Source organism: Rhinoderma darwinii, chromosome 2 (assembly GCF_050947455.1).
Source record: "Rhinoderma darwinii isolate aRhiDar2 chromosome 2, aRhiDar2.hap1, whole genome shotgun sequence".
NCBI classification, from domain to species: Eukaryota; Metazoa; Chordata; class Amphibia; order Anura; family Rhinodermatidae; genus Rhinoderma; species Rhinoderma darwinii.
Genome location: NC_134688.1, coordinates 101,085,042 through 101,112,526, shown reverse-complemented (window position 1 = coordinate 101,112,526; position 27,485 = coordinate 101,085,042). Strand labels below are relative to the sequence as shown.

General features: G+C 41.3%; 1 protein-coding gene across 2 annotated transcripts in view; it reads left to right on the top strand.

The window, feature by feature from the left end:
• The window catches only part of ARHGEF25 (Rho guanine nucleotide exchange factor 25), a 418,106-nt gene that overhangs the window by 57,437 nt on the left and 333,184 nt on the right, over nucleotides 1-27,485 (top strand). For both annotated transcript variants that reach the window (XM_075851970.1, XM_075851969.1), the window contains exon 2: nucleotides 22,483-22,707. In XM_075851970.1, the coding sequence (XP_075708085.1) occupies nucleotides 22,483-22,707 (225 nt within the window). The remainder of the gene's footprint in view (nucleotides 1-22,482; nucleotides 22,708-27,485) is intronic.

Here is a 27,485-nt window from a genome sequence, read left to right as displayed (position 1 = left end):
TCATACATTTTGAAATGTTCGGAAGGTTGCGCACAACTTTTTTCTTCCCAGAGTGTTATCTAGTCATTGTATGGTGGTATTATTCAGTGTTTGAATAATACCACCATACTGTGACTAGATATTACCACCATACACTGACTGAATAATACCACCATATTGTGACTAGATAATTCCACCATACACTGAATAATACCACCATACTGTGACTAAATAATACCACCAAACACTGAATAATACCACCATACTGTGACTAGATAACACCGCCATACACTGAATAATACCACCATACTGTGACTAAATAATACCACCAAACACTGAATAATACCACCATACTGTGACTAGATAATACCACCAGTGTATGGTGGTATTATTCAGTGTTTGGTGGTATTATCTAGTCACAGTATGATAGTATTATTCAGTGTTTGGTGGTATTATTTAGTTACAGTATGGTGGTATTATTCAGTGTATGGTGGTGTTATCTAGTCACATTATGGTGGTATTATTCAGTGTATGGTGGTGTTATCTAGTCACAGTATGGTGGTATTATTCAGTGTATTGCAGTATTATCTAGTCACAGTATGGTGGTATTATTCAGTCAGTGTATGGCGGTGTTATCTAGTTACAGTATGGTGGTATTATTCAGTGTATGGTGGTGTTATCTAGTAACAGTATGGTGGTATTATTCAGTCAGTGTATGGCGGTGTTATCTAGTCACAGTATGTGGTATTATTCAGTCAGTGTATGGCGGTGTTATCTAGTCACAGTATGGTGGTGTTATTCAGTGTATGGTGGTATTATTCAGTCAGTGTATGGTGTGTTATCTAGTCAAAGTATGGTGGTATTATTCAGTCAGTGTATGGCGGTGTTATCTAGTCACAGTATGGTGGTATTATTCAGTCAGTGTATGGCGGTGTTATCTAGTCACAGTATGGTGGTATTATTCAGTGTATGGTGGTATTACGCTCCTGTCATTTTCACCTCAAAAACATCTCCAGAATCCGCTCTTTTCTTATGGAGGAATCCGCCAAAACTCTCATTGTTGCTCTGATTCACTCTCGTCTTGACTACTGTAACTCATTACTAATCGGTCTTCCCCTCACCAAACTCTCCCCTCTCCAATCTATCCTCAATGCAGCAGCCAGGCTCATATTTATGACCAACCGCTACACCAATGCCTCTAATCTGTGCCAGTCACTGCACTGGTTGCCCATCCCCTTCAGAATAAAATTCAAACTTATTACTGTCACCCACAAAGCTCTCCACAGTGCTGCACCTCCTTACATCTCCTCCCTCATCTCTGTCTATCACCCTACTCAGGCTCTACGTTCTGCCAACGACCTTAGATTAAAATCCTCCATAATCCGAACCTCCCTCTCCCATCTCCAAGATTTTTCTCGTGCTGCACCAGTACTCTGGAATGCGCTACCCCAGACAATCAGACTAATTCCCAATATCCACAGTTTTAAACGTGCCCTGAAAACACATCTATTTAGACAGGCCTATAACATTCCCTAATCTGACTCCTTTCCATGGCCCTCCTTCTAGATTAGTCATCAGAATTAGATTCCCTCACACTCCTTCTCTTCATGTCAGTAATACACGGATACTGGCTGGTGACCGGCTCATGCAGCTTTATGTGTACCACCCCATGTGTATCAAAATGGCTGGACTATTGTACAGAACAAACACTGTTACACTTTGCGTCTGCTTTATTTCCTCATAGATTGTAAACTCATGCGAGCAGGGTCCTCACTCCTCAGGTTTGAATTGTAAATTAACTTTGTCACTATGTAATGTCTGATATTGTTTGTTTCATGTTCTCTTTAAATTGTAAAGTGCTGCGTAATATGTTGGTGATATATAAATAAAGATTATTATTATTATTATCCAGTCAGCGTATGGTGGTATTATTCAGTCAGTGTGTGGCGTGTTATCTAGTCACAGTATGGTGGTTTTATATAGTCATAGTGGTAATATTTAAACATTGTATTATTATAATAATTTGGGGGTAGAGCTAATCTATGTATGCCGATTCCATATTCTGGTACAGCGTAGTGTGTCCTGTATTTCCCAGCACAACTCATGAGTTTTGGGGAACACAGTCCACACCACCTGACACCAGGACGGGACTGTGCACTAGACAGCAATGCTGAGTGTAAATTTCACTATGAGCGGGATTTACATCTATCAATTGTGTCACTGATAACAATTATTTTTACATCACAATTGCAGAGCAACGATAAACAAAGGTTTTATCATTGATCTTCTCCTTTGTTAACACTGAGCAAATAGTTTTATTTTTTAAAAGTGATAAAACAAAACATATAAATTTGGTATCGCCGTAATCGTATCAACCTGTAGAATAAGGTGAATATGTAGTTTTACCACCTGATGGATGCCGTAAAAAACAAACAAAACTCCCCCATAAATGGCGTAATCGCTGTTTTTTGCCCATTTCACCCCACAAATATTTTTTTTTCAGCTTCCCAGTACATTATGCAGTACAATAAATGGTGGCATGTAAAACTACACCTATGGCTATGTCGACGAAGAAATAAAAAAGTAATGGCTTTTGGAAGGCAGGGAGGAAAAAACAAAAATGAAAACAACTCAAATTGGCCGTGTCCTTAAGGGGTTAAAGGAAAGGTGTCATGATTATTATTATTTTTTTATTCATTTATATGTTTTTATGTAATAATATATTATATATACTTTATTTTTTGTCACAAAATGTAGTTTTTATGTACATGTTTTTACTATACTGGGGGCTGCCAGTTTTAATTTCATCTGTGTATGTGTCACTTCACGACACATACACAGATGAAATATGGCCGCTACAGGGCATAGGACGGGAGCCGTTCGTTATATCCTGTGCTTGTGCCATCTAGCTCTGTATTGTGCATGCTCGGTGGCATGCACAGTTCAGAGCGACCCAGCATAGAAACTGATTTGTAGGGGGAAAGCCGGCGCCATTTTGGTGAAGATAGGCCACACTGCAGGTAATGGATGTGTGTGTGTGTGTGTTTTGTGTGGGTGGGGTGGGGGTTGTGTGGCGCGGCTGCATGTTTGGGCTGTGTGTGTGTGTGTGTGTGTGTGTGTGTGGCGGTGCGTTGGGGGTGGAGTGTTTTCTTTTTTTGAAGCGGCTGCATGTGTGGGGGAGGTTTGTGGGGGGAGCTCCATGATGCCAGAATTATTAATTTTTCTACTGCATCTCTAGTTCCCATCCCAGTTCATTGACCTTTAGTTTCTTTTCCGGCACAGGGGTAAGACAGTCATCTGCAGTAGGAGAGTATAAGTATTTTTATTTTTCATATTACTAACTTTATTTTTTTTGTTTTGCATTTTCCGCTGGACCTATTGGATTACATTGTAGATTCGGTGGACTAATGCGATAATCTACGTTTTTTTTTTAAATAAACAAAATGGTTAATGAGGGTCTTGTGCGGGTGGTTTTATTTCAATAAAAAATATTTTCTTTTGTCTCTGTGTTTTTTTAATACTTTATTAGCGATTTAGTAATGCCTGTTGTCTGTTTGACGATGTCCATTACTAAGGCGGGGCTTAGTATTAGCCAGTAAAAAGGCTAGCAGTAAACCCCCATTATTATCCAGGTACCCGACCAGGGGTATCGGGAAGAGCTGGGTACAATCGAGTACCTGACCATCTGTAGTGATGGTCGGGCACTGTGGAAGACGCAGGATGGTATTATGAGGCTGGGAAGGTACAAAAACTGTGGCCCTTCCCATCCTGGTAATGCTAGGCTGCTGCTGCTATATTGTATCTGGCTGGTTCTGAAAAATGGGGGGACCCCACGTCGTTTTTTGTTTTTTTTAAAAAACACAATAAATTACGAAAATTACGTGGGGTCCCCCTCATTTTCATAACCAGCAGGCTAGCATTTCCATGGTGGGAAGGGCCATGGTTTTGGACCCTTCCCAGCCTAATAATGCCAGCCTGCGGCCACCCTGGTACCCTGCCATGGCTACAGATGGTCGGGTACTGGATTATACCCGGCTCTTCCCGATAACATTGGTGGCGGTGGGTAGTGGGTAAATAATGGTGGAGGATTAGTGATGGCCTTTTAACTGGCTAGCACTAAGCCGCGCCTTAGTTATGGACGTCGTCAAACATACAACTGCTATTACTAAGGTGCTAATAAAGTGTTAAAAAAACAAAGACATAACTCCCTGTTCACACAGAGAATTTTGGTGCGGAAACCGCGTCGTAATCAGCTCCATAAAACCCCCGAAATTGCTCCGTATTGATTTCAATGTGATGCAGAGGCATCTTCTTCTCATGTGGATTTGGCCACTCGCGGGGAAAAAAAAGCAGCATGTCCTTTCTTAGTGCAGCTTCCGCCTCTGACCTCCTTTTGAAATTAATGTGAGGCAGAAAAAAACCTGCAGCACTGATTTACCGTTGCGTTTTTTGCCCTTGGTCCTTGCATTAGATTTAATGGTCGCGGGCAAAAACCGCACCGAAAACCGCAGACAAAAAAGCGCAGGCAGTTCAAAATCTATAGTCCTGCCTAGAAAAACGTTAAAAATGGTTTTATTCGTGTAATATTAAAAATAGGGCACTAAATGCCAAAAGTGCTGAGTGTAAACGTTGGCAAACAGATCCACGGTCCCTGATAGAGTGTCAGGAAACAGGTGATATTGAAAACCTTTAAATCGATATGACACACGACAGGGGTAGTGATAATACTCCTCAACCACTTGCCATAGCGATACAAAAATAAACAAGCCTCCTTAGAATGTCCTGCATGCACAGAGACGTGCTACACTCTGGACATGCACAGGGGACCTAAGCAAATGTAGATGTGGTCTGGTTACCACAGTAAAGCAACGACCCAACGCGTTTCTGCAACCCTGTATCTACAGGACAGCGTCCTCAGGGGTTAAAGTGGCTTATTATTAACAAACTGCGGAACAGCACATTTTCCGCTGTTAATTTTGTATTCTCCGGCGTGCACTGAGACACTGATAACTGGTCTAGCGCGCGCCGGAGAAACTCGAGTGCCTTATACGGCTAACCCCACCTCCTTCAAAGGCATGATGGACGGCCGGAACCAATCGGTGTGTCACAACGCCGAACAGACGCCCACCGCCAGTAAACCGACCTCCTAATGACATCACAGCCAATCACAAAGATGCAGAACGCATCACTAGTTGCTAGGGGAATTTCAGGCGATCTCGTATGTACATCGCTGCAACAATACAGTAAGTGTCAAAATGTGACAGAGGTTTAACCCCTTAATGACCGGGCATGTTTGTACCTTAATGACCAAGCCAGATTTGTCAAATCTGGTATGTCTGAATTTATCAGAGAATAACTCTGTGAAAGTTTTGAATATCCAAGTAATTCTGACATTGTTTTTTCGTCACATGTTGTACTTTATTTTAGTGGTAAAAGTAGACTGATACAATTTGGGGAAATTAATAAAAAAATAGAAAAATGGAAGAAATTTTGTAAAAATTACAATTTTTCCCTATTTTTAACTGCAATATGTCACATATGTACACACATACTGTACAATTTTTTAAATTAAATATATATTTCCATCTCTTTACTCTATTTTGGCAGAACTTTTGAAAAAATAAAATAAATTTTCAGCAATTTAGAGGACTTACAAATTGAATAATTTTATAAATTTTGAAGTACATTTTGTTTTCCTGCACCAAGCCAGGTTTTCAGAGGCTCATAGGTCTCAGAGTGATGGAAACCCCCACAAATGACCCCATTTAGAAAACCAGACCCCTTAAGGTATTTACCTAGGGGTATAGTAAGTATTTTGACCCCACAGTTTTTTATTAAATTGAATACATAGCAGGTGAAAAAAAATTTTTTTTACTTTTTTTCATAAAAGTATCAGTTTGAAGACCAATTTCTTTGTAAAGCGACCATGAGAATGAAGAAACACACCACAAAATCTATCACCCTGTTTCTCCTGTTTTCAAAAATACCCACATTGTGGCCCTAATGCGCTGCCTGGACACACGGCAGGATCCAAAAGGAAGGGAGCACCCGGAGGCTTTCAGTACTCATATTTTGCTTGAAAATGTTTTAGGCCCCACTGTACATTTGGAGAGGCTTTGAGCTGCCAGAACGATAGAAACTCCCCATTTAGAAAACTAGACCCCATAAGGTATTTATTTAGGGGTATAGTAAGTATTTTGACCCCACAGATTTTTGCTAAATTGAATGCATAACAGGTGAAAAAAAAATTAGTTCACTTTTTTAATAAAAGTATCAGTTTGAAGACCGATTTCTTTGTAAAGCGAACATGAGAATGAAGAAACACCCCACAAAATCTATCACCCTGTTTCTCCTGTTTTAAAAAATACCCACATTGTGGCCCTAATGCGCTGCCTGGACACACGGCAGGGCCCAAAATGAAGGGAGCACCCGGAGGCTTTCAGGACTCATATTTTGCTTGAAAATGTTTTAGGCCCCACTGTACATTTGGAGAGGCTTTGAGCTGACAGAACGATAGAAACTCCCCATAAACGACCCCATTTAGAAAACTAGACCCCATAAGGTATTTATTTAGGGGTATAGTAAGTATTTTGACACCACAGTTTTTTGCTAAATTGAATGCATAACAGGTGAAAAAAAAAATATTTCACTTTTTTCATAAAAGTATCAGTTTGAAGACCGATTTCTTTGTAAAGCGAACATGAGAATGAAGAAACACACCACAAAATCTATCACCCTGTTTCTCCTGTTTTCAAAAATACCCACATTGTGGCCCTAATGCGCTGCCTGGACACACTGCAGGGCCCAAAAGCAAGGGAAAAAACAACCATTTTTTATAAAGCAATTTCTCCCGAGTACGGAAATACCCCACATTAGAAATGAATTAACCCTTTCAGGACTGATCCATTTTTTGCTTTCTTATTTTAGATTTTCACTCCCCGCTTTCCAAGAGCCATAACTTTTTTATTTTATTATTCTATCAATTGAGTGGTGTGAGGGCTTATTTCTTGCGGTAGGAGCTGCAGTTTTTATTGGTACCATTTTTTGGTACATAAAAAGTGATTCAAAAGTTGTATTACATTTTTTTTTTAGAGCGAAGGTGACAAAAAAAAAACAGCGATTTTGGCGGTTTCAATTATTACATTTTTTTAAGGTGTGCACAGTGCAAATTAAATAATGGTATATTGTAATAGTTCAGACTTTTACGGACGTAGCGATACCAATTTTGTTCATTTTTTTTACATTACTTTAGAAGAAAAATGCGAAAAGTGTTTTTTTTTTAACTTTAAAAAAAATAAATTCTCACTACTAATAACTATAATTCTTCTACACATTTTATTAATCAATCCCCTTAGGGGACTTGATCCAGCGATCATTGGATCCCTGGTACAATACACTGCAATACTAATGTATTGCAGTATATTGTAAGGCCTCATGCACACGACCGTAGCCCGACCGTAGCCGTGTGCACGCCCGTGATTTTCGTGTCGGCCGGCTGCGGACTGTCAGCGGACTGTCAGCCGCAAGCCGCCCGCACATGCACATGGCCGGGCCATTGTTTTCAATGAGCCCGGACCGCAACTCCGGACCATAATAGGACATGTCCGTACTTTCTGCGGTCCGGGTTCCCGGGCCGTGCACGGACCGCAAAAACTACGGTCGTGTGCACGGCCCCATAGAAAAGAATGGGTCCGCAATTCTCCCGTGGATTTGCGGGGGAATTGCGGACGCAAAAACACGGTCGTGTGCATGAGGCCTTATTCTTACAGGCTTCTGTAACAGAGCGATCACTGTACCTGTCCGTTAGTACCGAGGGGGCCTGCTGTAATACACAGCCGACACCCGCAGCGTATGGAGCGGGCTCAGCACGTGAGCCGGCTCCATACATCAACCGCCGCACCATGATGGGCAATTAAGTCATAGTGCGCAAAGGGGTTAATGCACAGCGGATGGTTCAAAGTGAAAATTGCAATTTTCCACTGATATGCCATTTTAGTGCATAATATGTTGTGCCCAGTTTGTGCCACAGAAGACAAATACCTCATAAAACGTTAAGCGGGTTCTCTCGGGTATGGGGACGCCATATATGTGTGGGTGCAAACTGCTGCTTGGGCACACTGTAGGGATCAGAAGGGAGGGAACGCCATTTTGCTTTTGGAGCGCAGATTTTGCTTGGTAGTAGTTTTGTTTGGGGTTTTGCTGGTATTTCAGTTTATAATTTGGGGGTATGTGTAATCTGTGCGGAGTACATCAGGGCATAATAAGAGGGTATAATAATGGGGTAAATAAATAATATTTCATAGGTATGTGCCCGGTGTCGCACTGATAAATGGCGCCCGATCTTATCCACTTTTGGACACTCTGCACATTTTGCATCGTTATATTCTGAAAGCCAGAACTTTTTTATTTTTTCACCACCGGAGCCCTGTGAGGGCTTATTTGTTGCGGGACAATCTGTCGTTTTCATTGGTACCATTTTGGGGTACGTGCGATTTTTTTTTTATCACTTTTTATTCTATTCTTTTGCAATCCTGAGCAAAAAACAGCAATTCTGACACCGTTTTTTAGGTTTTCTTTTTGTGGCGCTCACCGTACGCTATAAGTGACATTTTTACTTTATTCTGCGTGTTTGTACGATTACGGCGATACCATATGTATATAGGTTTGGTCCTTTTTTTTAGCGTTTGCACAATAAAATGACTTATTTATAAAAAAAAAAGTTTTTTATTGGGTTTTTTTTGGGGCGTTCATTGTGCGGGAAAAATAACATTACAGTTTTATAGTTGGGGTCGTTACGAACGCGGTGATACCAAATATGTGTACTTTTGTGTCATTGTCTGACCTCCGATTGCCACGACAAGCATCGGTAGCCCCCACGATCACTTCGTGGGGGCTGCCGATGTGCTTCAAACCACTTAAATGCGGCAACGGCAATCCGTCGCCGCACTTAAGGGGTTAATTGCCGAAAGCAGCGGCCATGGTCCGCTGTCCGGCGAGACTGATGTGACAGCTGTCTAGGACAGCTGTCAGCGCTCGCTTGTCACTCTGTGTTTACACAGAGTGACAGTTTTAAATACTGACGAAAATGAACGTCCTGGTGCAGGAACTAGCAGCCGACCATGACGTTCCTTTTCGTCCTTGGTCGTGAAAGGGTTAATTAAAGCTCGTGCAAAGACAAGGGAACTCACTTGGAACCTGTAGGAGAAAACACTACCCGGTATCCATAATAAAGTTCCCCACAGCCTATCACTTTCAAGAGGGAATGCATAAATAAATGGGCAAGAGCAATAAAAGATCCTCAAGGTATGACTACATCCTAGGTATATCCATAATTTTAAAACATAAAAAATAGGACCATCGGCGCTGCACGGATGAACAAAAAGATGGAAGGCTTAGATAGCCATCATGGCGAAGTTTTAATGGAAAGGGCTACGCGTTTCAACACCGGACTGGTGTCTTCATCAGTCCGTGTTGAAACGCGTAGCCCTTTCCATTAAAACTTCGCCATGATGGCTATCTAAGTCTTCCATCTTTTTGTTCATCCGTGCAGCACCGATGGTCCTATTTTTTATGTTTTAAAATTATCTTCTGGACAACAAACTTCGTTTGATGTGATTTGGACCTGGCAGCAGCAGTCCTACTACTCTTTTTGACACTCATTGGTGTCCTTTGGGCTAGGTGAGCTTATTTCCAACAAAGTTTTTTTCCCCTGCCCTATCTTACTTTTACTTTGCACCATGTGGCACAGTGTCTCTTTTTATCTCCTATTTTAGTAGGTATATCCATGTCACACATACCCAAAAGGAAATATATTAGGATGTTAAGGAATGTCAAAATATTCTTATTGGGATATAGAATCACTCAAGGTGATAGTGGTGGAGCAAACAGAATACATGAGACTATATTGCATGTCATTGAATAAACATTATATTCAGGTGCAGGTAAAACTGAGCCAGCACCAGATACAAAAACAGATGATAAAATAGATCAATGCAATTCCATTAGGATGTGTAGTATGCGGGACTGCAGAAACGGAAGAAAGGATAGATGCTCATTAAGTCCTAGTGGACCAACCGTTTTCCTCCTAAAAATCCACTGTGCTTCCTTCTGTAAAATTATCTTGTCCCAGTCACCCCCTCAATTCATTGAGCCACCGTGTTTTTCCCGTGTGGCTGAAAAGCAAATGGAAAAATGCATGCGTTTTTAAAGCAATGTTTTTAATGCGGTTTTCGGACGCACAGCGTAAACGTGGCAGAACTGCACTGTGTGAATACACCCTTACAAAATATTTTTTTATTTAAATAAAAACTCCCCCACACCATTTCATTAAAAAAAACAAAAAACGTAGATCAAAGTAGTCCAAAAGGGTCCAGCGAAACCTGCAAAAAAAAATAGTTGAGGATAGCGGCACTGGGTCGCATACATTTTTTTGAGGAATCCGCTGAGGCTCTGGAATGGACACGCATATGAGGCTCAGGTCAAAAGAAAGCCTCTGATGACACAAAAAGATTATATATTACATTGTGTTGCTCCGATGGGTTATACAAAGGGTCTGATATCGGTTCTGTACAGGCTTTTATTGGATAAATACTTAGAGACATTCCCTTTAGTTAGGATGCATAAATGGGATGAGGATATTCCGGGTATTACAGCGGATCAGTGGAATGATATTCTAGAAGCAATCCCTGCTACATCTTTGGGGGAGGGTGCACGGCTGTCCAGCTATACATACTGCATAGAGTGTACAAGACGCCATAGTTACTATAAAAGTTTGTGCAGATGCGAGGTGCCCAAGGTGCGGACAGGAAACTGCAGATGTTATACATATGTTATGGAGTTCCGTGCATTTGCACAAATACTGATCTGAAGTTTTTGAAATTATAGCTGAAGCATACTCAATATCTATACCTAGGGACCCTAAGATCTGTATTTGAATATGTTGAAGAACTTCCATTAGATACTCAGGACAAAACGGCGGTGGGATGTCCCCTTTAGGTAGCGAGGAAAATAATAGTATTCCATTGGATACAACCTGTATTACCTTCTAAAGCTGAGTTTATTGGGAAAGTAAATGTTATGTTAATGAATGAAAGGAATGTAAGCGCAAAGTACCTAAAAATTTTTCAAAGATGTGGCGGCCATGGCTGGACACACCTGGGTTAGCGTATACTTCTCTGCTGAGGGAAAGAATATGTGACTCACCTGCGGCACTGAGCTTCCTGAACTCAGGGAATTGATAAGGAAATGTTGTCATTTTCTGGATGTTGAGTTATATCCGAGTATATATTATATTGAAATGTGTAAGTATCCATGATATGTGCTGTTACGTCCATGGCCGGGGGTCATCGTTCTGACTTACCCCTTGACGATCCCGGCCATGGACGCCTCTCTTCTCGGTGTGCGCTCCCTACAGGGAGATGCCGGCACTCTCTTCCGGGTCCTCGGACTGTGTCCCGCAGGGCGCACGCGCGTGCACAGCCTTAAAGGGCCAGTACGCGTCCAGCTGCCTCACATCAATTATCAGCACAAATGGCTGCTGGACTATAATAAGGGGCCCTGCCCACTGGTTCCTTGCCTGAGCGTTGTTGTATACCCTAGTTTGTCTTGCTAAAGGTCTCCCAGTGTTTTCCAGTTCCCAGTGTTACCCGTTCCTGCTGCCTGTACCCTGTATCCCGTGCTATCGTTACCTGCTGTGAAAGTCAAGTCGTGTCTTCCGGCTGCATCCGCGGCGTCACCTGCTGCGAAAGTCAACTCGTGTCTTCCCGCTGCATCCGCAGCGTCACCTGCTGTGAAAGTCAAGTCGCGCCCCTGCCACTGTCTACATTGCCTCAGGAACCCGTTCAGAACTATAGACATTGTTTTGTACCTTGTTGGCCAGCTGCTACCCCGCTACGCGGTACGGCCCAGTGGGTCCACACCCCGCGCCATGACATGTGCTGTTCCTTGATTCTGTTTAAGTGGCCTTCAACTTCCTACCCTGCGCGGTAGCCACCTATGATACTGTATTAGTGTTGGATATACAATGTACAAATATGCCTGGAACGGGAAATGGGGGTGGGGTGGGGTTTGGGGGCTAATTGACATGTGTCTACATTTGATTTAATTTGAAAATTTTATAAAAATTATCTGATTAAAAAAAATACCTAATAAAACACAAACAGTGGTACTGTTTATGTCTTTTATTCAGCACATTGTGTAAATATTCACAATTAGGAGATGAGAGTTGAATTGTTGGTTTTACAAGTATTTTGCCTATTAAATAAAGGCAGACAAAGTCTGGTCACTGACAAATCTGTTCTAAAAAAATATTGGTTATTGTGAACCATGCTTTGATGCAAACAACTTTTAGAAGACCTTAGAAGATGTATTATAGAGATGGCTGAAGTCAGAAAAGGCTAAAAAGCTTTGCTAAAAACCTGGGTGTACATCAATCCGGAGCTAGAAAAAAATTCTGCTCTCCCAAGGACTGGGCGTCCTGTTAAGATCACTCCAAGAGCACGACACACAATTCAATAAGGGGTGACAGACAACCCAGGGAAAACAGCTAAATATTTGAGGACTCTGCAAACTGCAAAAACCTCTGTTCATGATTCCACTGTTAAAAAAACACTGTAAAAAAACGTTTTTCATGGAATAACACCACAAGGGAAGCCGCTGCTGTCCAAAAAAAATAAAAATTGTAGCCCATCTCAAGTTTGACTGAGACCGCCTGGATGTTCCACAATGTTCTGTGGACAGATTAAATGTTTTTAGTGCAAATGCACAACGATATGTTTATAGGAAAAAGAATACTGCACATCAACAACGTAATCTCATCCCAACTGTGAAGCATGGTGGAGGGAGCATTATAGTATGGGGCTGCTTTTCTGCCTCACAGCTTGGACACCTTACCATCATTGAGGACTTGGTGAGGGCATCCCGGAAATATTCATGAACTAAAATATATTTGCAGGGAGGAATGGTCTAAAATTCATCCTCAAAGCTGTGCGAATCTTATTTACAGCTACATGAATCACATGTTATATTCTATTGCCAGAACTGAATTATAGGGAGGTGTAATATTTTTTATATATATATATATATATATATATATATATATATATATATATATACATGGTGGGCCATTTATATGGATACACCTAAATAAAATGGGAATGGTTGGTGATATTAACTTCCTGTTTGTGGCACATTAGTATATGGGAGGGGGGAAACTTTTCAAACTGGGTGTTGACCATGGCGGCCATTTTGAAGTCGGCCATTTTGTATCCAACTTTAGGTTTTTCAATGGGAAGAGGGTCATGTGACACATCAAACTTATCGAGAATTTCACAAGAAAAACAATGCAAAATCTCACCTCGCGGGGTATCCTTGATCCTGAGGAAGGTGAGAGCTCAGCCGAAAACTACACGGGGGAACTTGTTAATGATCTCAAGGCAGCTGGGACCACAGTCACCAAGAAAACCATAGGTAACACATTACGTCGTAATGGATTAAAATCCTGCAGTGCCCGCAAGGTCCCCCTGGTCAAGAAGGCACATGTACAGGCCCATCTGAAGTTTGCAAATGAACATCTGGATGATTCTGAGAGTGATTGGGAGAAGGTGCTGTGGACAGATGAGACTAAAATTGAGCTCTTTGGCATTAACTCAACTCGCCGTGTTTGGAGGAAGAGAAATGCTGCCTATGACCCAAAGAACACCGTCCCCACTGTCAAGCATGGAGGTGGAAACATTATGTTTTGGGGGTGTTTCTCTGCTAAGGGCACAGGACTACTTCACCGCATCAATGGGATAATGTATGGAGCCATGTACCGTCAAATCCTGAGTGACAACCTCCTTCCCTCCACCAGGACATTAAAAATGGCTCGTGCCTGGGTCTTCCAGCACGACAATGACCCGAAGCATACAGCCAAGGCAACAAAGGAGTGGCTCAAAAAGAAGCACATTAAGGTCATGGAGTGGCCTAGCCAGTCTCCAGACCTTAATCCCATCGAAAACTTATGGAGGGAGCTGAAGATCCGAGTTGCCAAGCGACAGCCTCGAAATCTTAATGATTTACAGATCATCTGCAAAGTGGAGTGGGCCAAAATTCCATCTAACATGTGTGCAAACCTCATCATCAACTACAAAAAATATCTGACTGCTGTGCTTGCCAACAAGGGTTTTGCCACCAAGTATTAAGTCCTGTTTGCCAAAGGGATCAAATACTTATTTCTCTGTGCACAATGCAAATAAATATATATAATTTTGACAATGTGATTTTCTGTTTTGTTTTTTTTTTATATATAATCTATCTCTCACTGGTAAAATTAACCTAGCCTAAAAATTCTAGACTGTTCATGTCTTTGACAGCGGGTAAACTTACAAAATCAGCAAGGGATCAAATACTTATTTCCTTCACTGTATATATATATATATATATATATATATATACATACACTACCATTCAAAAGTTTAGGATCACTTAGAAATTTCCTTATTTTTGAAAGAAAAGCACAGTTTTTTTCAATGAGGATAACATTAAATTAATCAGAAATACACTCTATACATTGTTAATGTGCTAAATGACTATTCTAGCTGCAAACGTCTGGTTTTTAATGCAATATCTACATAGGTGTATAGAGGCCCATTTCCAGCAACCATCACTCCAGTGTTCTAATGGTACATTGTGTTTGCTAACTGTGTTAGAAGGCTAATGGATGATTAGAAAACACTTGAAAACCCTTGTGCAATTATGTTAGCACCGCTGTAAACAGTTTTGCTGTTTAGAGGAGCTATAAAACTGACCTTCCTTTGAGCTAGTTGAGAATTTGGAGCATTACATTTGTGGGTTCGATTAAACTCTCAAAATGGCTAGAAAAAGAGAGCTTTCATGTGAAACTCGACAGGCTATTCTTGTTCTTAGAAATGAAGGCTATTCCATGTGAGAAATTGCCAAGAAATGGAAGATTTCCTACAACGGTGTGTACTACTCCCTTCAGAGGACAGCACACACAGGCTCTAACCAGAGTAGAAAGAGAAGTGGGAGGCCCCGCTGCACAACTGAGCAACAAGAAAAGTACATTAGAGTCTCTAGTTTGAGAAATAGACGCCTCACAGGTCCTCAACTGGCAGCTTCATTAAATAGTACCCGCAAAACGCCAGTGTCAACGTCTACAGTGAAGAGGCGACTCCGGGATGCTGGCCTTCAGGGCAGAGTGGCAAAGAAAAAGCCATATCTGAGACTGGCTAATAAAAGGAAAAGATTAATATGGGCAAAAGCACACAGACATTGGACAGAGGAAGATTGGAAAAAAGTGTTATGGACAGACAAATCGAAGTTTGAGGTGTTTGGATCACACAGAAGAACATTTGTGAGACGCAGAACAACTGAAAAGATGCTGGAAGAGTGCCTGACGCTATCTGTCAAGCATGGTGGAGGTAATGTGATGGTCTGGGGTTGCTTTGGTGCTGGTAAAGTGGGAGATTTGTACAAGGTAAAAGGGATTTTGAATAAGGAAGGCTATCACTCCATTTTGCAACGCCATGCCATACCCTGTGGACAGCGCTTGATTGGAGCCAATTTCATCCTACAACAGGACAATTACCCAAAGCACACCTCCAAATTATGCAAGAACTATTTAGGGAAGAAGCAGGCAGCTGGTATTCTATCTGTAATGGAGTGGCCAGCACAGTCACCAGATCTCAACCCCATAGAGCTGTTGTAGGAGCAGCTTTACCGTATGGTACGCAAGAAGTGCCCATCAAGCCAGGGCTTTCTGTAAGCATGGGGTGAAATTTCTCCCGATTACCTCAGCAAATTAACAGCTAGAATGCCAAAGGTCTTCAATGGTGTAACTGCTGCAAATGGAGCATTCTTTGACGAAAGCAAAGTTTGAAGGAGAAAATTATTATTTCAAATAAAAATCATTATTTCTAACCTTGTCAATGTCTTGAGTATATTTTCTAGTCATTTTGCAACTCATTTGATAAATATAAGTGTGAGTTTTCATGGAAAACACAAAATTGTCTGGGTGACCCCAAACTTTTGAACGGTAGTGTATATATATATATATATATATATATATATATATATATAGTGTATGCATGTGTGTGTATATGTATATATATATACACAAATATATAATATGTATGTGTGTGTATAATACATATAATGAACATGAATACGGTTGTAAACAAAGCAGGACAATTAGCATTGTCCTGTTTTGTTTGGAAACCATGGAGACAGGAGATACCTATCCCCTGTCTCCATTTCAAATCTCCCGCGCGCACGGACGGTCTCGCGCGGGAGCTCATGAGTTGGCTGGTGATACATTATCACCATGCCGACCCATGCTAGCCGGGGCCAAGCGGCTCTCGTCACCCGCTCTGAGCGTACCGACAGGGTTAAATAGCCCTGCGTCGATATGCTCAGTAGCTGAAAACGACCTCACCACTCCACCAACGATGAGCAGCTGAATACGACTGCCTGCCTCCCACATCACCACGAACCGGCTCACCTCTCCTGTCCTGTCTCTCTCCTCCAACGACCTGCTGCTGTCTCCTGCTACTCTCCTGCTTCTGCTCCACCAACCGTATCAAGTGTAGCAGCAGCTACACATAACCCTCTCTCTCCCGGTCTCCTCCCTGAGTTAACCCTTGCTTCCCTGAGTAACCCTGTGTTCCCTAAGTTAACCCTTGCTGTCCCAGAGTCCCTGAGTTAACCCTTGCTGTCCTAGAGTTCCTGAGTTAACCCTTGCTGTCCCAGAGTCCCTGAAGTTAACCCTTGCTGTCCCAGTCCCTGAAGTTAACCCTTGCTGTCCCAGAGTCCCTGAGTTAACCCTTGCTGTCCCAGAGTCCCTGAAGTTAACCCTTGCTGTCCCAGAGTCCCTGAAGTTAACAATTGCTGTCCCAGAGTCCCTGAGTTAACCCTTGCTGTCCCAGAGTCCCTGAAGTTAACCCTTGCTGTCCCAGTCCCTGAGTTAACCCTTGCTTCCCTGAGTAACCCTGTGTTCCCTAAGTTAACCATTGCGTCCCTGAGTCCCTGAGTTAACCCCTTGCTGAATCCTGTTTACCTTTGCTGCCCTAAGTACCCTGCAGTGACCCTTGACCTGCACATCCCCAGGCACACAGTAACCCATTCCCCTTGTTCCTCCTTATCCCGTATTAACCCTTAGTGTATAGGGAAAGTTATATTAGGAGGGAGTGGGACAGAGATAGTGAGCGTGTGAGAATTACAAGTAACTTATGTGTATTGTGTTGTAACGTAACTGTATTCATATGTATGTTTAGGTAAGTGGGTGGAGGTATAATTAGGATTGTGATACCATGTTTATACTGTACTGTGATTAGTTACTGTATTTTATAGATGAGTGATTACTGTATGTTAATAAATATTACCTTTATTTACTATACGGTCTTATTCCCTTGAGTAGCAGCAAAAGCAATTAGCTCAACGTTAGTATAAGGAAAAGGTAGGGGAACTAAGCATAACCCTAGTGACCCTGTTTATAAAGGCGGTAGTAATAGTGGGTGTTACTAACCAGTGAATCCCGCTATTACCCCACCTCCTTTAACAGGAGGCAAATGGGGCAATTAACCTTGGGGATTCACCACCGTGAGTTTTATGGGGCCTCCACCGTCTCCTGGAAAAACTAAAATTGGCCACGTTAAAAATGAACCTTACCAATCCTTCCTACAACCAACAGAAGATGTTGATCATTGGCTCTAATCTAGTGTGCAATGCCGAAAAGTTGGAGGGGCTGCTACCCAATAGGGAAGATTTACTAATACTGTCTTAAATGTAGACAGCTAAGAATTAGACTAGATGCTCCAAATTTAGCACAGTGGCTCAAGCTGGATGATAAATTTGGCGCACGGTTAGACACTTATGTCTAATTTTATACCACCTGTTGGTTGACTTACTTGAAACTACTTTTTTGCTGCAAAATTTTGGTGCAATTTGACTAATTGTAAGCCACACCCTCCTTTTATGTAAGCCACACTGTTTTTTGGCGAGTTGCAAACATCTGTACTTTTTCGCGCATTTCATGAATTTATGCGTCCAGGCCCTGTCCACATATGCGTTGAAGGCTCCTTTAGGGGCCTCCGTCACAGATCTGGCCAAGATTACCAGAGACAATAGCATAACATGCTGCGCTATTGTCTCCGGTAAAATCTTGGACACACTGATGGAAAGCCGATGGAACCCATTAAAGTGAATGGGTTCCATCGGCCGCCAGCGTTGTCCGTTGTGCAATGGAACCGTTGCTTCGTTATTCTCTTGTACTGCTCCTCTGACAGAGCAGAACAACTGAACACACCGACGCAGATGTGAATGAAGCCTAAGGCTACATTCACACGACAGTGAAAAAAAATGGGCATCAAATAGTGATCAACTCTAAGCTTTTCATGGCTGTTTTGCATCTGTGTGTCTCCACATTTTCATCCATTTCCAGACCATCTGTCTGTTTTTAATGGCTGTTTTGTTATCCGTTTGCCATCCATTTTTCACGGCCGCTAAAAAAACTGATGGATTTCATTTGTCAGGTTTTTTTTGTAAAACCCCCTGAAAACACCACAGTGCCCTTGTAGATAGTGCCGCAATGCCCCTGTAGATAGTGCCACAGTACCCACTGTAGATAGTACCTAAATAGATAGTGCCAGTGTAAACAGATAGTGCCAGTGTGAACATAGTGCCACAGTGCCCACATAGTGCCACAGGTCACATAGATTGTGCCACAGTGCCCATGTATAAAGGGGCAAACACAGTGGCCATGTAAATAGTGCCACACACAGTGCCCATGTAGATAGCACAACAGTATCCCCTCTAAATAGTGCCCATATAGTGCCACAGTGCCCATTTAGATAGTGCCACACCCCTTGTAGATAGTGCCACACACACCCCACCCTGTAGATAGCCACACACACCCCACCCTGTGGATAGCACTACACCCCCTCCTCTGTGGATAGCGCCATTGGGGCTCCCTCTAGGAGTGGAATCCCCAGCCAGAGCATCGCTGACGCTCTGGCTAGGGATTCCACTCCTGGAGGAGCCCCTGACATCACTGTCAATATATGGATAGTGACTCCAGGGGCTCCCTCTAGGAGCAGAATCCACGGGAATTTTGCTTCAGGACTCTCCGGCCAGAGCGTCGGCAACTCTCTAGCCAGGCATTCCGCTCCTGGACAGTGACGTGAGGGACTCCCTGTAGGAGTGGAATCCCCGGCTACAGTGTCAACAACGATTTGACCAGGGATTCTGCTCCATATATGGATAGTGATGCCAGGTACTCCCCCAGGTGCAAAATCCCTGGCCGGAGCATTGATCACGCTCTGGCCGGGAATTCTGCTGTTGGAGGAGCCTCTGATGTCACTGTCCATACATATATAGACAGTGACCTCAAGGACTCCCTCTAGGCTCTGGCTGGGGATTCCGGCATCTCAAAGCCCTGAACATCCCTGTCCATATATGGACAGTGACGTCAAGGGCTTTCCCAAGACAGGAGTCCCCGGCTAGAGAGCTTGCAATGCTCTGGCCGAGGACTCCATAGTTGAAAGGCCCATATATGGACAGTGACGTCAAGGGCTTCCCCGGGTTCAGCGCTTAAAGTAGCGCTGTGCCCAGGGAGTCTTCTTGTCAGGGCCAGGATCAGTTTTTAATGGCCGTCAAAAGGATTGATTCCTGGAAAAACTGCCCTTAAAAACGGATCTATTGGGTTCTATGAGGGCCGTCTGGCCATGAAAATGGCCAAAAATAGGATATGACCTATTTTTTGACAGCCAATGTTCACAGGCTGTTAAAAAACGGCCGTGTAAATACAGCCATATAACTACATTGTTAAAAAAAACGGCTATATATGGACAGTGTCGTCAATGGCTTGCCCAAGACAGGAGTCCCCGGCCAGAGTGCTTGCGATGCTCTGGCCGGGGACTCCATAGTTGAAAGCCCTGACATCACTGTCCATATATGGACAGTGATGTCAAGGGCTTCTCCGGGTTCAGCGCTTAAAGTAGCGCCGTGCCCGGGGAGTCTTCTTGTCAGGGCCAGGATCAGTTTTTAACGGCCATGAAAAGGATTGATTCCTGAAAAACAGCCCTTAAAAACTGATCCATTGATTTGCATGGGGGCCGTCTGGCCATGAAAGCGGCCAAAAATAGAAAAAGTCCTATTTTTTGACGGCCAATATTCATGGGCTGTAAAAAACGGCCGTGTGAATACAGCCATAGAACTACATTTAAAGAAAAAATGGGCATCATACTTACATTTTTCCCTGTCATGTGAATGTAGCCTAAAATTATATGCGAAAAGAAGGTGCTACTTAAGCCAGAATTCTGGCGCAGCACCAATAGTAAATCTGCCTCAATGTTTTCCTATTTTTATAAACATGATAACAGTAGAATTTTTGTTATTCCGTGCTCTCCCTGGCTAGGAACAGAAAACTGTAAATTCGAACTTTGACCATTTAGGTCATCCAACGGAACCAAATGTAGGCATTCTGGACCACTGCTGTGTAGTATTGACCATCTAATCCTTGCATTTCCTATATAAATAAATGCCACCAAGCATAACCATTTGACATATAAAAACAGCATTTGCTATTTTGCAGTGTAATTCTTTGCTTCATAAATGACATTTTGTGTGTAAGCCGCCAAGTTTACAATACTAAATACTACATGCTGTGTTTTGTTATTTTCATCTAAATATTTTATTGTCATTGTAATGTATTGTCTGTTTAAAATACAAGATTATTGCCAGACAAGACACGTGACACATCTCAGAGAAAGAAAGTGTGTACATAATATTCCAAGGCATATAAACACTACTGAGACTTAAATATTAATAATGAAAATAAACAGGACAGCAGAGGTCACCACACTCTAGGATTGCTTCAAGTTTACGTTATCCTCAAAAACTGACTCCTGACAGAAAAAAGGTCCATATATTAACCAAAACACCCCCTCCGCCTCTCTCTGGGAACCCAGAATTCTGGAAAAGCCTGAGATATCCATACACATTAGATTAAAGGCCCTATTACACAAGCCAATAATCGGGCAAATGGGCATTCAGATGAAACTTGTTCACAATCATTGCCCTGTGTAATAAGGGCAACGATCAGCCGATGAACGCACGATCTGCTCTTTTATGCAGAATTAAAAAATCATTGTTGTTGGCAGCACATCTCCCTGTGTAACCAGAGAGATGCGCTGCCGACATGATGAAAATGTATAGGGACGAGCAATCGTGCCCTCGTCCCTATACCTATCCAATCATTGCTCCGTGTGATAGGAGTAAACGAGCTCTGATCAATGAGCCGTCACGTTGATCGGCGCTCATTTACACGGCCCATGTGTAATAGTAATAGTACCCTTACAATGATGGATCCTGGGATCTAATGTGTATGGGGACAATTATATTGGCTATGTTTGAATTTTTAGAGCGATGCTACCACAATCTCCGATTGGGGTTCATTAATGGTAATAAGTGCTTGCCAAATGTTTGCCTGGTAGTTCTCCTGTGTTAATTGGCCCAAAAATTAAAACAATGAATTGTTTATAAAATAATTGGCTTAATAAATTATGCATGGTAATTCCTATGGGGATGGGAAGGGTGAATGTCTTCCAGACACCTCTCATAGGAAAACAATTGGCCAAGAGAAAAAAAAAACCTAGAAGACTCTGACAGCCGCCAATAACATTAGACTATCAGCAGATCCAGCCAAGAGTAATCTACATCCATAATGTAATGTCTATAGTCATCATATAGCTCACAAGCACTGGGGATGCTGATACATGTAGTGCACAGACGTCCTCTTGTACACAACATTTTATTATCCTATAGCATATCAAAAGCTTTCTTTACTAGAGTCTGAAATAGAACAATGTCCTTGTCCAGTTAGACTATTAGTAAACTGTTGACTGAGCCTTGAACTTTACTTACATGTTGGAAAGAAGTTTGTTTTCTAACCTTTCTTGAGTATTCTAGTGAATAGCTGATGCATCATCTACTATTGTGCCAGATTCCTAGTTTCTTTGTAATAAGAGGCACCTGAAGGGCAATACTGACATCACGCTCATCGGTGTAATCTTTGATTTGTAGTAATAATAATAATATATTTTTTTTTAAATCTGTAAATTTGGTAACACAGGGATATGATAAAAAGGACATGAGCCAAATCTATAAAATCCATTACGCTCTTCAAGTGCAAATGATGGGGATATGGTTTTTAGCCAAGACATTTCTGGCAATTAAAGTGTTAAGCATCTTCTTCCAAGCCCAGCTGTTGCATGGGATGTTACGGTAACTTACACCAAACATATGGCTGCCTTTCACAGCAGAGCAAGGAGGCCAGTGAGGCTTGTGGAGGGGAGTTGGTGAAGGGACTGGCTCTTTACTTGGAGCAAGGATTTATCACTGTTTAGCTTGCTGTGCTCCCTGCCTCTCCCAGACTTTCAGCAATCTGCTCTACTCTGTCTCAGCACATAGACTCTCACACTTTCCTCTCTGATTCTTTTAACCTTTCAGTTCCAACACTTTCTGAAATCCAGAGCTGCTGTCTACAACTTAAATGGGTGCAGCCCCCCAAAGTGGCTAAGAATTGGAGACTGGGCTATAGATAAACTGCAGGATTACTCAAGGAGTTGGATGCATAACATGAAGAATCCTCAGAGACATGTGGGGCGTACAGATCAGATGCTGGGTGCTATGGCTGATATCCTAGGGTCCTTTGTACTTCCAAGTCATCAATGGGTATGTGTTATATGGGTCTTTTCTCTTGTATGTTCTATATTGTCAATTCAGAGAAAAATGGCTCAACATTAGTAATAAAACATAAAATTTTTAGAATATTGTGTGAAAAAAGACACTGAAATATGCGCGTTTGTTATATTAGCTGTTGTCTTGAGCCTTTGATTGAGATATTAGATTGCAAGCTCTCTTGTTTCTCTTAACTTTGGTGATTATAAGTACATTGAATCAAAGTTTACAAGAAGTAACAATATACAATGTCTTGTGGTGTTGAATCAGTGTTATTCTAGAAGGCAAGAGTTCTTAGATGTCTAATAAGTGATGATCAAGGTTAATATCTCAGCAATGAATGTACAGCTACAGTAGTAAATTATCATTTCATATTTGCATAGTCAATGTTTTTGGGAATATACAAATTTAAGCATGCACAGAATAATAATAATATATATATATATATATATATAGTTATTATTATTATTATTATTATTATTATTATTATTATTATTATAATATTGAATCAAATAAGAAAACAAGTAAAATGGCTACTAAATGTTGTATGCAAGAAGAGTAGAAAAAAAGACAAAAAAATCACATGAAGGAAAAAGTGTCAAAATTGTTGCTTACATAACACGCAATTTAACACCTGTTATGATTATAGACCCCATATTATATGAGAATTGTCCCAACAGCAGCCCCTTCCCATAGTTAGTTAAATTGATCTAATAAGCACTAAAACCACAGCAACACTCTGTAGCAAGGCTTCATGGATGTAGTATTATTATTATTTTTTTCTGTTACTTCTATAGCACCAACATATTCCACAGCGCTGTACAGAGGTTGTCCTCACTTGCAGTCCTCATTGGGACCCACAATCTAAATTCCCTATCTGAATCTTTTAGTGGTTTGGGAGGAAACCCATGCAAACCCGATGAGAGGAGAACATTTTAACCCAGTACCCCAGTAAAACAGTGCTAACCACAGAGCCACTGTGCTGCCCATAAGTTTACATAAATAAAAATTAAAAAAATACAGTGATTACAGCAAACTTTTAGTATTTTGCAAAAACTGTATAGGAATATTGTAAAAATAGCATCATAGCAACAGGGGTAGCAGATACATAATTTATTATCTAGGCCCCATAGTTATATTATGATATAGAGATGAATAAACTCATTTGCGTTCTTGAGTTTGGTATGGCCCCAGGCTGTGTCTTTGTGGAGGTCTATATGCTAACCTTCTAAGTTTTATATATATATATATATATATATATATATATATATATATATATATTGTATGTATATATATATATATATATATATATATATATATATATATATATATATATATATACATACATGTATATGACTGTGGTAGTACATACATACATACATACATACACATTTTATATATGTATATACACACACAGACACACACACACACACACACACACACACACGCACACACAGAATGGGCACTTTATTGGAGATACTTGCCCTTTCACGATTGAAACTTCCCTGTATGGAAATTAGACACATAACCCCAGAGTGCAGCAAAAAGATGAAGTGAGCAAGTTTTTCATGGATCAGTTTCAGTGTAAATCCACATTCAAATGGCAAAATCAAGCAATCAGAGCAGCATCAAAGGAGGCATGGTCATCGGTGCTAGACTAGCTGGGGCCAGTGTTTCAAAAACTGCCAATCTTGTGGGGTTTTCCAGTGCAACCGTGTCGAGAATATACACAATATTGAGAGAAAGAAATGGTTGGCACTACCTTAGCTGTGGCAATCCAGGATGACACGCCTGCTGGGACTTGTGGTACGATCACAATTCATTGATGGTGCTCAGTGCTTCATAGATAGATTCAATATAAGAAGCTTGAAGAGGAAAAATCACACGGAAGTCACCGTATTCCAATTGATCTTGGTGCTTTTAATTCACAGTTTCAGAGTTGGACATAACACGGGAGACACAAGTAAGACAACTGGCCTGTCCGCCTCTGAAACTGTGAATTAAATCACCAAGATCAATTTTAATATGGTGAGTGCCGTGTGATTTTTCCTCTTCAAGCTTCTGGTGTCGGGAGTATACCAATAATGGTGCGCTCAAAGAGAAACATCGAACAAAAGCGTATCTTGTGGATGTCAACATCTCGTTGATGAAAGGGGTCAGAGGGGGATGTCAAGAGTGGTTGTGTCGAACAGGTGGTTCACAGTCAAGCAAATTGCAGCCGAATACAACACTGGGGCTCCAACTTACTTGACCGAGCGCACAACTCACCGTTCCTTAAGACGGATAGACCATAACAGCAGATGACCAGTTCAAGTGCAAATGCTGTCTAAGGTAAACAGAAAGGCAAGACTCCAGAGGGCAAAAGAGCACAAAGAATAGATCACTGAGCAGTGGAAAAATATTTCCTGGTCAGATGAATCCAGATTTTTGGGGCATCATCCTGATAGGAGGGTCAGAATTTGGTGCAAGCAGCATGAATCGATAGACCCTTTCCTGTCAGGTGTCAACAGTTCAGGCTGGTGAAGGTGGAGTAATGGTGTAGGCAATGTTTTCTTGACACACCCTGGGTCCTCTGATACCTGTGGATAGACGTTTGAACATTAGAGCTTACCTGAACATTGTGGTTGACCAAGTTCATCCCTTAATGGCAGCTGTTTACGCTTCGGCAGGACAGTTTAGCGACAACTGCGAGAATTTATCCTGTCCGCATGGGCAAATATTCCTGCAGAACAATTTTAACACCTAGTGGAATCTGTGCCATTACAAATTGCTGCGGTTCTGAAGGCCAGAGGAGCTTCAACGTGCTACACGATGGGTGTCGTGACCATTCACTGTATATATAATTACATATATGCATACATACATGTTCGTGACTTTGTTAGTTAGATTGTCAACTCGATAAATAGATCAATGGATATTCATGGAAATGGAAATTCATTATTTGTACAGCACTTCAGTGTATATAAGCTCCATATACTGTTATTATATAACACAGATTACTGTTACTGGGTAAAGCAACATTTTCGTTCACCTTCATGTCACAACAGATACTATTATATTTATTTTTAATTTTTTTCGATTTTTTTTTTTTAAAAAAATTGTATATTTGGAACCATATTTTTCTAAATAAAATAGCATATACAAGATATAAGGCAATAATAATATGCTGTGTAATAAATAATATAATGACTGATCATAACAATATCTAATTGTAATATAAATACTTCTGCTCATTCACTGTACTGAAAGAGTCAAAGGAAACATCCTGAGGCCAGTTGCATCACCCAGAAGTTCATTTATTTTTTTAACTAAGTAGTTGGCCGTCTTCAAAGTTGAGACACTGAGACAAAACAGAGAATTAGATGAGAGGGAGGAGAAACAGAGATAAGGGATTGGTGTGCTTTAAAATTAACTTTTTGTCTGCTGTATGAAAGTTTCTTTGTTGATTTTACATGCGTGTGATTATATAATAAAAATACTATCTGTGAGGTACACCAAAGAGGTCCAACACAAATACATGTCAAGGCAGAGCAGGACATGATGGATGATGTGTGTACATGTCTGTAACTAATGGCAGATACATTGACAGCTTAATAGCTGGGATGGAAAGGTGGGGATGGGCAGCTTTTTGTGGCATCCGAGATAAAATCCAATTCTCTAATATATTTACATTCCCATCTTTGGACCAATGAGGTTATTTCTGGCCTCAGAATATAGATCACTAGGCTGTAACCTAAAGAAGTTTTTCTAGAAGACATGTTATTCCCATAGGAATCTTTACCAAGGTGTGTTCTTCTCATGAACTATTACACCCAGTGCCTTGGGGCAAAATGTTCTCTTTGGGAATAACAAACCCTGCTAAATTACTGAAATGAGATATGCATAGAAATACATGGTAGTGGAAAAATAATTCTGTTTATGGACAGCATCCAAGAAGAATTCTTACGAAATGTTCTTTTAAGGAATAATATCATCATAAGAGTCCCTACTATGTAGATGAAGGTGCTCAAGCTGCTGCTGCTCTTACAGTTTTGATCTGATAAATGTTATTACTCATATTAGATGTTGAGACATCTGAATTAAAATTTCTACTCAAACTAGATAAAAACAACTGTAGTCATAGGAATAATCAAATACCTAAAGGGGCACAGCAGGACTTTTATATAGATGGCCTATCTTTAGGATAGGTCATCAATATCAGATTGGTGGGGATCCGACTCCCAGAACACCCACCTATCAGCTGACTGTAGAGGCCACGGTGTTCAGTGCCGCAGCCTTTTCACAGTTCAGGTACAGTGCCGTACAATTCCATGGAGCTGTTGCTATGATTCCAGCTCGGTCCCACTCACTTAGATAGAACTGGAATTACAATCCCTGGTACGGCCACTACAAAAGTGTACAGCGCTGTGCCTGTTAAACTGTGAAGAAACCGTAGAGACAAATGCTGCGGCCCCTCCAGTCAGCTGATCAGTGGGGGTGCCGGGAGTCGGACCCCCACCAATCTGATATTGATGAGCTATCCTAAGAATAGACTATAAATATAAAAGTCCCAGAGAACCCCCTTAATATAACTATATATGAAAGTTCATCTCATGTTTGTTTGGATCTACTCTTGTTTTTGCCCACGTGCCAAAAAAACATGCCTAGGTTAATTTGTTTCCTATGAAATTAACTAGAATGTGACTAGGTACCTAAAGGTTTCCTGACAGCACATATGGACATTTAAGGCAACAACACCTTTTCATACTTCTCTAACCCCAGGTGACGGATAA